The sequence below is a fragment of the Lampris incognitus genome, chromosome 12 (assembly GCF_029633865.1).
Source record: "Lampris incognitus isolate fLamInc1 chromosome 12, fLamInc1.hap2, whole genome shotgun sequence".
NCBI classification, from domain to species: Eukaryota; Metazoa; Chordata; class Actinopteri; order Lampriformes; family Lampridae; genus Lampris; species Lampris incognitus.
In genome coordinates, this window is record NC_079222.1 from 11,275,025 (window position 1) to 11,291,095 (window position 16,071).

The 16,071-nt window shown below is 49.3% G+C and overlaps 1 protein-coding gene across 1 annotated transcript in view; it reads left to right on the plus strand.

The window, feature by feature from the left end:
• Positions 1-12,968, plus strand: part of whrna (whirlin a) — a 213,764-nt gene extending 200,796 nt beyond the window's left edge. Inside the window, exons 10-13 of the mRNA XM_056291053.1 lie at positions 1,196-1,763; positions 3,580-3,746; positions 4,924-5,046; positions 12,786-12,968. Coding sequence (XP_056147028.1) covers positions 1,196-1,763; positions 3,580-3,746; positions 4,924-5,046; positions 12,786-12,968 — 1,041 coding nt within the window. The remainder of the gene's footprint in view (positions 1-1,195; positions 1,764-3,579; positions 3,747-4,923; positions 5,047-12,785) is intronic.
• Positions 12,969-16,071: the final 3,103 nt, after the last annotated feature.

A 16,071-nucleotide genomic window follows, 5' to 3' on the forward strand; every position in this document is an offset into this window, starting at 1 on the left:
CCTGTTCGGAGGGGAGGGGGAACTGGGGGGAATAGCATGATCCTCCCGCGCGCTACGTCCCCCTGGTGAAGCTCCTCACTGTCAGGTGAAAAGAAGCAGCTGGCGACACCACATGTATCGGAGGAGGCATGTGGTAGTCTGCAGCCCTCCCTGGATCGGCAGAGGAGGTGGAGCAGCGACCGGGATGGCTCGGAAGAGTGGGGTAATTGGCCGGGATACAATTGGGGGGTAATTCCAAAAAGAAAGAGTGGAGCTGCATCCCACATGCCACCCCCTAGCCAGTCTCATCCTCTACCTTCCTTTCTGTTTCGGTAACAAAGAGGACCGGGGGCAGTGTTGCACTGGATAGTCGACTAAAAGCTTCAACTGCAACCTCGGTTTCCAAAGCAACAAGAGACACTGAGACCCACTGAGGGGTCTGATTGTTCACTCTGAAAAGGACGAGAGAGGAAGACAGGGACAAGGCTTTTAAATCTGGAGTGGTCCAAGGTCCCTCCTGCCAACCCTCCCACATCCTCATATACAACTTTTTGAGCAACTTTCTTCACACTATTTATTTTTCCACCTCTTCTCCGGTCTTTTGTCACTCCATGCACCAGCCCACTCATCTATTAGCTGTATTCATGCCACCATTGCTGTGTTTTGTTTAGTTGTTTGTCTTTAATGTTTGTTTTTTGGGCCATCCTGTCCGGCAGAGCAGGTGATGATGTCCGCACAAAACCGAACCGGCGGCAGACGGCGACGTGTCAAATATGGTTGGGATGTGTGTTGAGTTGCAAATTATTTCACGATGGTGAAGTACGTGAAAGAGATGTACAGGCTGTGTGTGCAGGCTGTGCGTGTGTACATGAAAGAAAGAGAGAGAGAGAGAAATGGAAGAAAGGGTGAGTGAATGAACAACAGGAAACGAGTGAGGAAGTCTGCATCCTTAATTTGAATTGTGTGTTTCGATATCAGAGTGCGTCTAATGAATGTGCAAGGCTCAGTGTTTTCGGTTTTTATTTTTCAAAGCCATCCATCCTGCTGAATTTCGCCACAAGAGGGCACTGTTACATAACCTCACACGAACAGGAACAACTTTTGGATCTGTGGAGACATAAAATCCGGGTGAAAATCCGTTTAAACTGAAAACGCTGAGCCTTGTGAATGTGTGATACACGCTGATGTTCGGGGCTCTATCCTCTTCTTGCTTTAGGACGACGTGCACTCGACCGCTGCTGAACCCCCCCCTCCCTTCAAACCTCCACCCCCGCCGGGGGTGCAGAGGCACCCCAGCAGAAGAGACCGGGTCAACAACCGCCCCTCGTCCGAGTCGTCCCACTCAGGCCTGTACTTCACAGCCCCCGCCTCCCATAACCACCACAAAGACCCCAGATACACCCCTGCATCACCCTCCCTGCCACGCAAAAAAGAGCCCCCTAGGGACCCATCGAAGGAATACGCGTCCCTTCGGAAGAGAGAGACCTCGAGGCTCTCCAAGAAAGAGCCAGTGGGAGCCAGCCAGTTTGCCGGGGTCACCCGGCATCCCATCGGCCCTTTCCCCAGGGCCCAGTCCCCTAGCAGGGGCGCTAAAACCTCTTCCCCCTCCCCTTCACCGCCCCCGCCTCCCCCTCTCCCAGCTCCACCTCCACCGCCTGTCCTACCCCTTAACCCCGGATGCAGGTCCTCCCCTGTTTCCAAGCAGCACTTTGTCACAGTGGAGGTGCACAGGCCCAACGCGGAGCCTGATGTTAATGAGGTGCGACCCCTGCCGCAGGCCCGAGGTGAGGAGTAAGGGAGGCTTGGAGGCAGAAGAGGGCAAAAAGAGAGAGAGAGAGAGAATGCTTATATTCATGTTCATAGAAAAAGGGAGCTCAGATAAGTATCACAATCCTTTCAGGCAAAGTTCAAGACATGTAAAGAAATGTGCCTCTGGCACTGGTGCGGAGAAATTAGGGAGTGATTAAGTGGAGGAGCAGTAGGGAGGTCAAGTGTGAAATTACAAGTGAGCAGTAACGACGTGAGGAGTGTTATTACACCAGTATGTATAGAAGTCAGGCCTAGCTAGTGCACTAAAAATAACAGTAACTTTATTTATATAGCGCTTTACAAAACGGTTACAAAGTGCTGTACATACGTGCAATACGGTAACATAATAACAGTGTCAGCACGGCAAGAATCACAGGGGCAGTTACAAAAATGAGTACAAGAACAATAAAATGAGTAGAACAAACAAACAAAAAATAAATGAGTGTATAAAAAAATAACAGCAGCGCTAACAGCAAATGCTCAGTCACCTTTAGCTTTTAGCCCTGACTTGAGAACAGCTGTGACCATAAACTGTACTCGCATGGCACTTTTCAGAACAAACAGCTGAACAGTCGAGGAACATTAATACAGGTAAACACGTTAGGCAAAATTTAAGGCTTCACACATAAGCAAATGCAGTAGAAAAAATCGATCAATCAACTGACCGACCAACCAACCAGCCAATCAATCAATCAATCAATCAATCAATCAATCAATCAATCAATCAATCAATCAATCAATTAATCAATCAATAAGAACCAGGAATTTTAGGAAGGCCTTATGATAAAAGTAAATTTTAATAAGTTAGTTAAAAGATGATAATGACACCGGCCAGAGTCTGACAGGCTGATGAAAGTGCAGTTGAGTCGACAGCCCGATACTCCATATGGCCCGAAATCCCCTTATGTTTCATCCTCACGGAGGAACGTGTGTCAACGGGATCCTGATGTCAAGGCACATTACACGCTTGTGGAGTTCGAGACTCAGTCATTTTTATGCGTTGACTCACAATCGTTCTAAAATATTGTGGTCCTTATTCAAGGTCCCTCGTGTAAACACCACACCCCATTTAGAAATAACTTCAACTAGCTCTCATACTGACAGAAAAACACGAATGACATAAAAAAGCCAATTTCACTTGTACCCATAAGTGATAGCCAATACACAACGTGTATACACGCCAGCCTACCTCTGCTGGAGCTGGAATCTGTGTTACGTTAACTGTCTTGGTAATATCCAGAATATGTCAGGGTTATGAAGGCCCAAGGAAATGGCCTGCTCATAATCAATCGATATATACGAGAGTATCTAACTGGGTACAACAAAGCATTCAAGTCAACATTTCATTCAACTAAATTATCACTAAATTATAATGTTGATTATATTAATTATATTATTGATTTAATTAATTGGTTAATTATATTAATATTATATTAAATTATAAATTATAAAACTAAATTATCAAGTCCTCTATACAATACAATGCTAAAATTTTAGATTTTAGAAAAAAAAACTACTTATGAAATCAGACAATATTATTATTTCCAGTGCAGGTTTTTTAATTTCACTTGACTCATTAAAGTTGTTGAGCAAAGGTTAAAACTGAAGGAATAAACCAGCGAGCGAGTTAAATTACAAAGCAGTGGTGATAGATTAACCTCTCTCTTTGAAAACAATCGGTTTTTAAGACTAAACATTAGATCAAATAATTTATTAAAATGAAAATGTTGTCCCTATTTTTTTTTGCCACCTCTTGACCACCCCACCCCCCCAACCTCCCGCCGTGGTCAGGAGGCACCCTGTCTCAGCTTTCAGACAATGGCCAAACCCTCAGTGAGGACAGTGGGGTGGACATTGCTGAGTCAGGACACATCAACAAGGACACCAACCCCAAATCTGCACGCACACGCCCTCCACGAGACTCCCAGAGGGGCGGAGGGGACCCCCCAGCCAAACCGGTAAGGGTGACATTGATAACAGCCCTGACACAGATGGGTAGGTAGATAGATGCATGGATGGGTGGATGGATGGATGGATGAATAGATGGATGCATATGTGTGTGTGTGGGGGGGGGGTTTGGGGGGGGGGTCCGTAAGAGAAGAAGAAAGAGACAAACAGCTGAATGAGAACCAACAGCAACAGGTATGTAAATAACAGCGTACACCCACTCAGAGGCCTTGTCTCAGTCCTAACTGTGTTGTGTTTTCTCCTCCCTTTGTTTGCTCATCCAAACTGTTCATCTCTACACCCATCTGTTAATTTCTTCGTCACATTGTTCATTCAGTCTCCGGCGCCTCCATCTCTTCACTCACTGCCTCGTACCATAGGGGAGACTCTCAAGCCTCTCCCCGGTTCTTACTGAGTAACGGAAGAAAAAACAAGTGTTGCCACGATGTTGGCAAAGTCGGGGCAACAGTATCCTAGAGAACCAGGCTTGTGACTGTGACCTTTATACATGCTGTATAGTGGGGCATCCGGGTGGCGTGGCGGTCTATTCCATTGCCTACCAACCCAGGGATCGCTGGTTCGAGTCCCTGTGTTACCCCCCCCCCCCTTGGTCGGGCGTCCCTACAGACACAATCGGCCGTGTCTGCGGGTGGGAAGCCAGATGTGGGTATGTGTCCTAGTCGCTGCACTAGCCCCTCCTATGGTCGGTCGGGGCGCCTGTTTGGGGGGGGGGAACTAGGGGGAATAGCGTGATCCTCCCATGCGCTATGTCCCCCTGGCGAAACTCCTCACTGTCAGGTGAAAAGAAGCGGCTGGTGACTCCACATGTATCGGGGGAGGCGCGTGGTAGTCTGCAGCCCCCCCACCAGAGTGGCGGAAGGGGTGGAGCAGCGACTGGGATGGTTTGGAAAATAGGGTAATTGGCCAAGTACAATTGCGGAGAAAAAGAGAGGGAAAAGGCACACAAAAAAAGGATGGTAACCCCCCCCCACACACACACACAAAAAAAGGATGGTAACCCCCCCCCCCCTCCACACACACACACAAAAAAAGTCCAAAACTGTTGGTCACGATTTTGCAGAAAAAAAATGGGACGGGTGGTTCAGGAATATTGTCAGTACGTGTCAGATATGTAAATATGTTAATTATAATTCCTCTTTTTGTCTCTGACTCTCCCCCTCCCCCCAGCCCGGGCTGTTGGAGCCCACCTCGACGCTAGTGAGGGTGGCGAAGAGTGCCAGCACCCTGGGCATTGCCATTGAGGGGGGCGCCAACACTCGCCAGCCCTTGCCACGCATTGTCACAATCCAGGTGGGTAACGAAGCGAGGCGATATCTCAGCAGACCCCGAGTTAAGCCGTGTCTAATCCCTTCTTAACCCACTACCCCGCTTGGTGTATCATCTCCGGGGGGCTCCCTGTTGTTCTCCACGACGGTCCCACACGCCCACGTTTACAGGTGTGACTTGGTTTCCCCGAGGAGAGGAGCTCACGCCGGAGCCCTGCTCTTTCCCATCACGGTGGAGCGCTTTTACAAGGATGATTACAACCTTTAATGGCCTCTATCAAAAGCCTCGCCAGCCTCGGCGCTCTCGCGGTGAATGGCAATTAGAGGTTGTTTTTTTTTACCCTCTGTGCAGCAATTGCCACGTGATGGCACCGGCATTCGGGGACAAAAAGCAAACAGGAACAAAATGATATAGTTGGGATGAAATGGGGTGGGTAATAGTAGTGCGGTCCCTCTAATAGGGTTAAAGTGTAGTTCGAGAGCTGGGTTCAAACAGTGAACATTTCAGTTCAACCCATGTAGGTGAAGTAGACTGCAGAGTTCAGGTGTACGCAGGCTTCTGGATTAGTGGCCACGGTTCTGTTGATAAGGATGTGGGTCCAGTCCAGTCCATTATCGACGCCGCTTATCCCCGTTGGGGTCGCGGGATGCTGGAGCCTGTCCCAGCAGGTATTGGGTGGCGGGTGGGGAGATGCCCTGGACAGGCCGCCAGGCCATCACGGGGCGGCTGATTCACCCGACCTACATGTCTTTGCACTGTGGGAGGAAACGGGAGCACCTGGAAGAAACCCACGCAGACACGGGGAGAACATGCAAACTCCACACTGGGATGACCCCCCCCCCCCCACAAGGTTGGACAACCCTGGGGTTCGAACCTTCTTGCTGTGAGGTGGCGACGCTAAACCACTGCACCGCCGAGTGAAGCCAAACCATTGAAATAATGGAGAGATGAGAGGGATGTGTCACCTTTGAGCAAGGGGTTACTGATGTGCGGATGAGATGCAAGACCGAAAAGGCTCGTGGTGTCTGTGGGCCGCCTGTGGGCCGTCTGTGGGCCGCCTGTGGGCCGTCTGTGGGCCGTCTGTGGGCCGCCTGTGGGCCATCTGTGGGCCGTCTGTGGGCCGTCTGTGTCGCTGATCATGTCATAAGAAAGGAGAGCCAGGGAGGTACTTTTTAGAGATCGGAGCGCTCAGAGGCTGTTATCTGGACCTCTCGTGCTGAGCTGCTGATTGAGATCCAGGGGGCGCTGATTGTGGGGGGAAGGATAAGAGCCGGGGAAGTCAGCGCTTTCAAAATCAAAGCGTGCAGGGGAGTAAAGCAACAGGGACAAGAAAAGCCGTTGTTGATACAAGAAGGGGAGGGAGGAGGAGGAGGCTTTGTACTGGTGAAGGAGTGGAGCTCAGGCGGTGTGGGTGGAGGGAGTGGTCGGTGGGTGCGTTGACAGGAAGGGGTAGATGGGTGTCAGTGGGACTAACAGAGAAGCACCAGTGGGTTCTCATTACTTAGCAACTGGCGTCCATGTAAATGCACGTGATGGAAATACACACACACACACACACACACACACACACACACACACATTCCTCTGGTTTGTATGTTTCCTTTTTAGCAACCAGGAGACAGTATCCAGCCATGCTAATTTCCATATCAATAGTCTTCATACCGCCATTATGCTCAGCCAATCAGTCACAACTGACCAGGCGTCATCAGTAGTCTAGCTGACTGACAGTCATCTGGTCCAGGCTTTTATGGGGGCTTCTCCAGTTCTCTCGGCCGGTAACGAGGACCTTGCTGCAGTACCACACAGGGCTTGTTGTAAGTGGCTTAATTGGGTGAGATTCGGTGGTGTAGCAGTCTATTCCGTTATATACCAACGTGGGGATCGCCGGTTCGAGTCCCTGTGTTACCTCCGGCTTGGTCGGAGACACAGTTCGCCGTGTCTGTGGGTACGTGTCCTGGTCGCTGCACTAGCGCCTCATCTGGTCAGTCGGGGCGCCTGTTTGGGGGAGGGGGGGAGACTGGGGGGAATAGCGTGATCCTCCCATGCGCTACATCCCCCTGGTGCAACTCCTCACTGTCAGCTGAAAAGAAGCGGTTGGTGATGCCACATGTCTGCAGCCCTCCCCGGATGGGCAGAGGGGGTGAAGCAGCGACCGGGGTGGCTCGGAAGAGTGGGGTAATTGGCTGGATATAATTGGGGAGAAACGGGGAAAAATCCCCCAAAAAAAAATTGGGTGCGATTCATCCATTCAGTGGCATTACTGTTTTGAGAAAAAGCAACAGAGGCAACATAATATGTTGGACGTTAAGCCGTGCAGACTTGGAGCCTGATTGAAGTCCAGTTCAAGACCCCCATTCACATAGGTTTTAAGTTCAGGGGGAATCTTCAGATGTGTAGATTTACACATGTTATGGTGATTAAACATTGGTACCTATGTTTTGTTTTGTTTTTTTGGATTTTCTCCCCTTCTTCTCCCCAATTGCACCCGTCCAACTACCCCACGCTTCCAAGCCGTCCCAGTCGCTGCTCCACCAGACGCCCCTTTGTGACGTCTTGATATTTACCCTCTATGTTTTGGAATTATCCAACGAAATACAAACCTGTCTTCTTGGGCTTACTGAGGTAAACACCCTATCAGTCACAATTAAGAGCACGAGCTGTGACGCCGTCGCTGCATCCCTGAACAACAACACCGTGGAGCTTTCCGGAAGTTCACAGACAGTTATTACATGTGCGCCTCAAGGTCACGCAAAACGACAAGAGAAACCCTCATGCAGGTCTTCTGCTCAGGAACGAAAAGTTCACGAGGAGAACTTTCTCTGTGACCAGGGAAATGCTGCCAACACTAAATCCAATTTATCAGGCCCTTGAGCAAGGTAGATGATCTACCCATACCCTTTGTGTTTCCCCAGTCAACACCTAGCAATAACATTTCTGTTTTGAGAGCAAACCAAAACTCCATTATAAACGCCTGTGTCTCTTCCAAAGACGTTAATCCCATCCGGGTGATGGATAGCGCCATCTTAAGGTATCCCGCGCCCTATGCGGTACTGTTTTACCAGCAAAGTGAGGTCTTAATTGATTTTGAAGGAAGAAGAAAAAACAAAACACCGGCTTGTGTGTTGCCTTGGTCTGGGCACCAGAGCCGCCGCCCCTGGTCGTCTCAGTCGGTGCTGCTGACGATGAGTATAGATGAGCAAGATGCGCTCATCATTCCCCGTTGCACGGCCTTGAGCACAAGCCGCCATCACTGCCGTCCTCCTGTCATGATGGCGGACCGGTCGCCCGGGTTGGGGAATTGTGGACTCAGCAAGCAGCAGTATTGATAACGCGGTCCTTGTTCGGTGATCACAGTTGGCCGTTTCACCCTCGCCGCTGACAAGTAATGAGGTCAGGTCTGATGGAGACGGAGGCGGAGGCGGATTAGGTCATCAGGAAGAAAGGTTTTTGTATTGTGTGTGTGATGGATTATTAACTGACTGGCTGCTCGGCCACTGACGGCGGAGTGTGTGTGTGTGGTTTCTTTTTTTTGTGTCATTGTTATTAGCAGAAGTGCACAGCCAGCTGATCAGTCATTCAGTCAGACAGTACAACTGCCCAGTCACGCGATTATTCACTCTTTCATTCACTCATATGTTCACTTAATTATTTGTTCTCTTTCTTTCCACTCTCTCTCCCCCATCTCTCCCCCGTCTCTCTCTCTTCCTCTCTCTCCCTCTGTCTCTCTCTCTCCCTCTCTCTCTCTATTCTCTCCCTCTCTCCCTCTCTCTATTCTCTTCCTCTCTCTATTCTCTCTGACTCTCCCTCTGTCTCTCTCTTCCTCTCTCTCTCTTCCTCTCTCTCTCTTCCTCTCTCTCTTCCTCTCTCTCCCTCTGTCTCTCTCTCTCCCTCTCTCTCTCTATTCTCTCCCTCTCTCCCTCTCTCTATTCTCTCCCTCTCTCTATTCTCTCTGACTCTCCCTCTCTCTCTCTCTTCCTCTCTCGCTCTCTGACTATCTCTCTCCCTCTCTCTCTCCCCTTCTCTCTATCTCTCTCCCGCCTCTCTCTCCCCTGCTCTCTCCCTCTACCCCCCTCTCTCTCCCTCAAACACACACACACACACCACACAAATCCTTACTTTTTCTGTCTTTCTCTGGGTCTGAAAGTTCAAGGTTTTATGTCCCCACTTGTTAACGCTCCTAATCAGGGAGGACGGGTATTTTAGAGGTTGGGGCTGAAGAACTATTAGAGGGAAATCATCGTGGTAATGAGTGGCGACTGGCACTGTGCAGCGGAATTACCATCAGCTAGGTCGGGAGAGGAGCTTCACAATAAGTCAGGTGAGAGGCAGTGCAAGCTGGTAAATGGAGGGAGAGTAGCGAGGCGGCTTAATGACATTCCTGAGTCAAGGATAAGGTAATATGCAGCCACACAAGAAAGGCTTTAGTCTTCATTTTACCTTTTTTTTGGCAATTACTGCACGGTGGTTTCTGTATTGACTTGTGGCTCGAGCTCTTCCTAAACCGAAGTTACAACAGTGTTTACATGAATGAACACTGTGAGATGCTGCTGGGTTTTTTCAGGACTCATGGAGGAAGGGTCAGCAGGCAGTGAAAGGGGGAGACTGAGGCAATAATTGAATAATGGGATGAGGTGGGAGAGACCAATACAGTTTTTCTTTGGTCACAGCTATTGTGCTAATGTGTCGGGAAGATGGATTTCTATCTATCACAAGCTTAAGCAGGACACAAGGTCATTGAGGCAAGTGAGAACGAATCATTGACGAGGGAGGAACTGAGCACACTGGAGGCTCTGATTGGAAAGAAGGCTGATCTTGGATCTGCTGCATGACCAGGTGAAAGGGACTCTTGAGTGTCATTAGGAATGAGGACATGGATGCTCCCAGAGCGCTTTACTTAAGTATTGAGAAGGAAATGTGCTGCAAAAAAAATTGCAATCTCTGGAGGTGAAGTGGATGATGGAGCTTAAAATAACATGGTCGTGTCCAAGTTGAGACCAGTACGGAGAAAAGCCTTGGATTTTTTGCTGTTTGCAGCGGCCTCACCCAGTACCATCCATGCAGTGTCTTTGTCCATGTCTGCATCTAAATTTGTGTCTTTGTTTGATGGCTGACAGAGCCTGGTCTGCTGCGTCCGGTGGGCCCAGTGACCACGGCTCTGCCCGGAGCTGCGCCCGAAGAGGAAACACCAAGGGTGGTCTGACAGCATGCGGGCAGGCCAAGCTAACTGCTAACGCATGCAGACCAGCAGTTCCAACAGTCACCCTGCTCTCGTTCTCTTGGACAGGGATTTTTTTGTAGTTTGATATGTTATGTGTTCTTGTAATTTCTGGATATGTGTTTTTGTCTTTGTGTTGCACCGCTGTGGACTGGGGGAAACAATATTTCGAAATGACAAATAAAGTGTTCCTGATTCCTGATTAGATGGTTACTTCAAACCGAATATCCTGACTGTTTTTCAGCAGCTGACTTTAGGACAATTGACAGCATACCAGAGGCATTTTAAAGAACGCCAGTGGAATGTAAAAGAAGGAAACCTGAAGGAGGTCTTTCAGGAGTCCCTCTAGGAGGCTGCCCTTTTTAGAAGAACGTCCAAGAAGTAGCTCTTCGCCTTACTTTAAAGGCAGACTGTAAAGGTGTCAAACAGCGGCCTCTATGCAAATGAGCCCCTCTTGGTTATTGCATTTGGTTACACTACGTTTCGGTCTGAGGTCTGGACGTGTGTGTGTGTTTGAGTTGAGTGAGAATTGAGAGCAAGGGAGGGGTCGTGAGAGTGTGGGAGGACACTTCACAGTGGCAGAAAGAGCAAAGCATCCCAGTATGGGAAGTGTACGAGCTCACAACTGTTCCCGCCATTGTATAAATTCTGGGTACACTTTTCCGAAACCTGGGAATTGGAGGTTTTGAAGCGTTAGGAGAGGCACACTGAGAGAGTCGTTGAAGGGGGTCGCTGCAGTGGTGAGGGGAGCGTCACCCAACAACAAAATGAGTTTTTGCAATGACCATGAAATACTTTAAAGCCCACCGTTTCCCACCATTGTAGCTTGTACCGTAAAAGAGGCAGTGCATTAGCACATGCAGTGGCGCCGACTTGTTGAAGCTGAGGCTAGTGAGTTACCCTGCCTTACTGTGGCAGCGGCTGGTGATTGCCGGCAGCAGATAGATGACTCCGTTATGTCTTTTGGCACAAAATAACTTGACAAAGCAGTTTACTACGGAGCCGCTCTACCTGATCTCAGTTATAGTCGATCTTCAGGAGTCATCAAGGCAGTAGAGAAGTGGGGAACTGTCTTATCTGAGATGATGTTAGCATATACTCTCTAAACCTGTCAAAGAAATGCACGCTACTGATTTCAAATGGTGTCTTGAGATAACCCGCCATTTTCAAATGGAGGGCTAGCTCAAGAAACCCTTGTGGTGTAATCTGATCCAACTGTCTACAGATAGTGCAGGTCAGGTGTAAAACATTGGTAACCTCTTATAAAAAGCAGAGCAAACTAGCAATTGGAAATGCGTCCAATGGGGGTAAAAAGCGGCATGGTCCAGATTGGTGAAGCAAAGAGAACAACTTTGAGACGGGTACGGGGGGACTGCTGGTTGAAAGGCTCCAGTTGGAAATATCACATGACCTACGTATATAGCTCAAGTCCCTTATGTTGGTGCTAAATGGGGTGTGGAGAATTGGGTTTCGTCTGGGCGCTTTTGTGTGGTGGATACGAAAAGGGTGCAGGGGGTTAACTATTGATCTAATAAGTGGGACCTTTTTTCCCTCGCTTGCTGTGGTATGGTTTTAGATTATGGCTAGTCCACATGTGCACGGTTTTACGATTTTCTGTGCGTTCTGGCCTTTTGTCCGCACACAAACTGCGTTTTAGGTCACTGAAAAAGGACCTTTTGGAAAACTCCTTCCAGGGTGAAGATTTTCAGAAACTCAGTTTTCAGCGTTGACGTGTAGAAAGGGAAACCAGAGTTTTTGGCTTGTTGTTGACTTTATTTCAGGCTTCTGATTGGCCAATGTGGCGTTAGGGTTATATCGCCCCCTGTCGGTTTGTCATGCTCTTGGCAGCGCATTCATTGTGTTAAGTAGCATGTGTTTTTGCGTTTTCATTTGGACGGAGGCACAGTGATTGGCGCAGTCGCCTCACAGCAAGAAGGTCCTGGGTTCGAGCCCCGGGGTAGTCCAACCTTGGGGGGTTGTGCTCTGTGTGGAGTTTGCATGTTCTCCCCGTGTCTACGTGGGTTTCCTCCAGGTGCTCTGGTTTCCTCCCACAGTCCAAAGACGTGTAGGTCAGGTGAATCGGCCGTACTAAATTGCCCCTAGATATGAATGTGTGTGTGTGTTTGTGCTTGTGTGTGTGTGTGTGTGTGTGTGTGTGTGTGTGTGTGTGTGTGTGTGTGTGTGTGGGCCCTGTGTGATGGCCGGGCGGCCTGTCCAGGGTGTCTCCCCGCCTGCCATCCAGTGACTGCTGGGATAGGCTCCAGCATCCCCGTGACCCTGAGAGCAGGCGGTTCGGATAACGGATGGATGGATTTGGACGGTGATTATTTTAAAACAGTGCTTGTGTGGATGAGATTTTTTTTTTTTTAAGAACGAAGGAAGAAAAACCCCATTTTCAAACATCCCCATGTACAGGTGAGCTAGGCATTAACTGTAGTTTTATTGTGGTTTATACTGCCACTTGTTTTCGTGTGGAAACATTAAAAGTATGTCAGAGTTCGTATTCTCTCTCTCTCTCTCTCTCTCTCTCTCTCTCTCTCTCTCTCAGAGGGGCGGTTCAGCTCACAACTGTGGCCAGCTGAAGGTGGGTCAGGTGATCCTGGAGGTGAATGGGGTTTCCCTGAGGGGCCGGGAGCACAGGGAGGCTGCCCGCCTCATCGCTGAGGCCTTCAAGACCAAAGAGAGGGACTATGTGGACTTCCTGGTGACAGAGTTCAACGTGGCACTATAACTCAACGAAGGAGGCGCGATGAGGGTGACAATAACCGATACAAAAAAAAACAGGAGGAGAGGAGTTGAAGGACAGAGTAATGACAGGAGGAGTACTACTACGGTCCGAATATGAACTATATTTTTGGTAAAATGACCTAACCCAAAACTTTTATCTAGACAAAAAAAATCTTGCTGGACGTTTCTATGAGGAAGAAGTGGGAGCTGTTTGAGCCTCCGGTCATTTCAATGGCACAACTCTTTTAGATAGATGTCCCGGGTTCTAACCACATGACCTCTCTGCCCCTGTCCTCACCACACATCAGCCCATACATCTGGACACGATACCCATTTATTCAACTCAGTTAAGTTGTACTTAACACTGTGGACCTTGTTCAGGACACTCTACTTGGGATACTATCTTCCTTCCTCTGTCTTAACTCCCCATCATCAAGGCTGGATTATGGACCGGGTGAGTGCCCCGGGGCCCCAGACCACGAGGGGCCCCCAAAGGTCAGGGGTGTTATGTCCGTGTATAGTAGGGATCCCCAATCATACCCTACAAGGGACGTTTGTTCCAACCCTGCGTCGTGATGCAGGGCCCCAAGCTAGTCTCTGTTGATGCAGGGCCCCAAGCTACAATGTGTAGTATTGTTTGCGTAGCCTATCTGACGGGGCGGGGGGGGGGGGGGGGCGGAAATGGACGTGTGTGCCCCGGGGCCCCCTGGTGGGTTGATCCGGCCAAGCCCATCATTACACTTTAAATGCACTATGGGGAAAAAAACTGATCAATATTCAAGACAGCCTACGCCCCCTTGTTTGTCCTTTGTGTTGGGTTTTTTTTTGGGGGGGGGGTCTGAAATGGATGAAACCATTTGGAAAGAAACTGGAACGTGTAGCTTTACCACCTCCTGTGCTTGGTTTCTTTCTCTTGCTTCTCTGAGAGACGACAGCACGTGTGAGACTGACCTCCTCACTACCTGGCAGAGAACGCCGTGGCTCCAAAAACTCAACTGTCCAATTACACCCATCTTTCTTTTTTCTTTTTTTTTTTTTTGTGTTGTAAAAATGAACAAATGTAGATACAAATATATACTGTATACATAGAGATAAGCTATTATATGAAACACAGAAGCTGATATGATATGTCCTCGGTGTATGATATATTTTCAAAGACGTTGTCAAGGCCATCTTGTCCTTGCAGAGTATTGGAAGACTCGCTCGTGACGCTACCGGTCCCCCCGGATGCTGGGCGGTTTGTTCCCCAGGACCGCGTTTGAGTCTACTGACAGCAGTGACAGCCAAATGTATAAAAAAAGAAGTAGGTGATACGATATCAGGCCAACCAGAACATGGACTTGTGTTTCCTGCGTTTGATTTTGTTTCCCCATAGACCTAAAAGTACACGGCTTAGGTGGACATTTACAAGTCAGCACCCTATCGGCGTGCTGTTCCCTGTTTTCTTCCAGCTCCTCCGTGAGTATTTATACCACTTAGAGGAGATTTATTCCCCCCTGACCCTAACCAGTTTTGCCTCCGCTGTTTCCCTGAGTGAAGAACAACGGATAATTTCATCTTGTAATTTCAGCGTGTTAATTATGTTTGTCCTGGGGGGGTGGGGGTGGGGGCTGCCGTAGCCATGCGTGGCTCAGCCGCTGCACCCAAAAAGGGGGGTAATGAGACGTGCAGAAGACAGCTCCGCCAAAGATCTCAGAAATACTCTCGACGCATGCTAATGTATTTCCATGCCCAAGTGTGCGCACTCACTGAAAGACCCAAATGTACACACAGGAGACACACAGACTCACACTTGCACGTTATCCACTTGCGGAGGGGTAATTAGGAGATAAGTTATCGGGCAGAGAGAGAGACGGGGAGACGGAGAGGGAGAAGAATCAGATCGCAACAAAAGTCAGAAGTGCAGCGTGCTTGTTGTGAAGATGTGGGTCCTTCGGGCAGAGTAAAGGTGAAAAGGAGACGAGACGTGTATGTGTGTCACTCGAGAGCCGGGTCGGATAGGAAGTGGATAGGAAGGAAGTGGAGAAATTAACCAAGGTCTCTGTGTGTGGGCAACTGGGTGTGTGACTGCTAGGTATGTGTGTACCTGTATGGGTTGTTTGCTTTGTGTATATGTGGGTGTGTGTTTGTATGTGTCTGCCACCTAATAGTTGTTTTTTTAAAAAAATTTAATTCTATTTTGTGGATTTTTTCCCCCCAGCCCTGTGATGGCCTGGTGGCCTGTCCAGGGTGTCTCCCCACCTGCCGCCCAATGACTGCTGGGATCCCCGCGACCCTGAGAGCAGGATAAGCAGTTTGGATAATGGACGGATGGATTTTTCCCCCTTTTTCTCCCCAATTGTATCCGGCCAATCACCCGAGTGGGTGATTGGGTCACTGCTCCACCCCCTCTGCTGGTCTGAGGGGGGGCTGCAGACTACCACCTGCCTCCTCTGATACATGTGGTGTCGCCAGCCGCTTCTTTTCACCAGACCGTGAGGAGTTTCACCAGGGGGACGTAGCGCGTGGGAGGATCACGCCATTCCTGCCAGTCCCCCCCCTAAACAGGCGCCCCGACCGACCGAGCGACCAGAGGAGGTGCTAGAGCAGCGACCAGGACACATACCCATGTCCAGCTTCCCACCCGCAGACACAGCCAATTGTGTCTGTAGGGATGCCCAACTAAGCCGGAGGTAACACAGGGATTCGAACCGCCGATCTCCGTTTTGGTTGGCACCATAATAGACCACTACGCTACCCGGACGCCCCACTTAATAGATAGTTAAAAGAAGGATACAGAAAAGAGGGTATGTTCTGATCAAGACAAACGACAATGTCAAAGGAGAACCGAGCAGTAGTCTGGGTTGTGTGCCGAGCGTGGCACGCTGGGAGCCAGTTACAAGCCAGCGGTACCTGGAGGACAGCACTTCATATGCAAAGTTACGGTGCAGTCTGATTTTACAGTGTGTCCGCGCTGTCGTGTGGAAGCCATATTTCTCTCGCTCGCTCGCTCGAACGACAAGTCAAATTCCCGGAAAATTACGATCAACCCCTCAATAAGATGAGCAGCCATGCGTTTTACAAACTTTACAGTGGCTTGTTAACGCTTTAACAGACAGAGGGTGGGT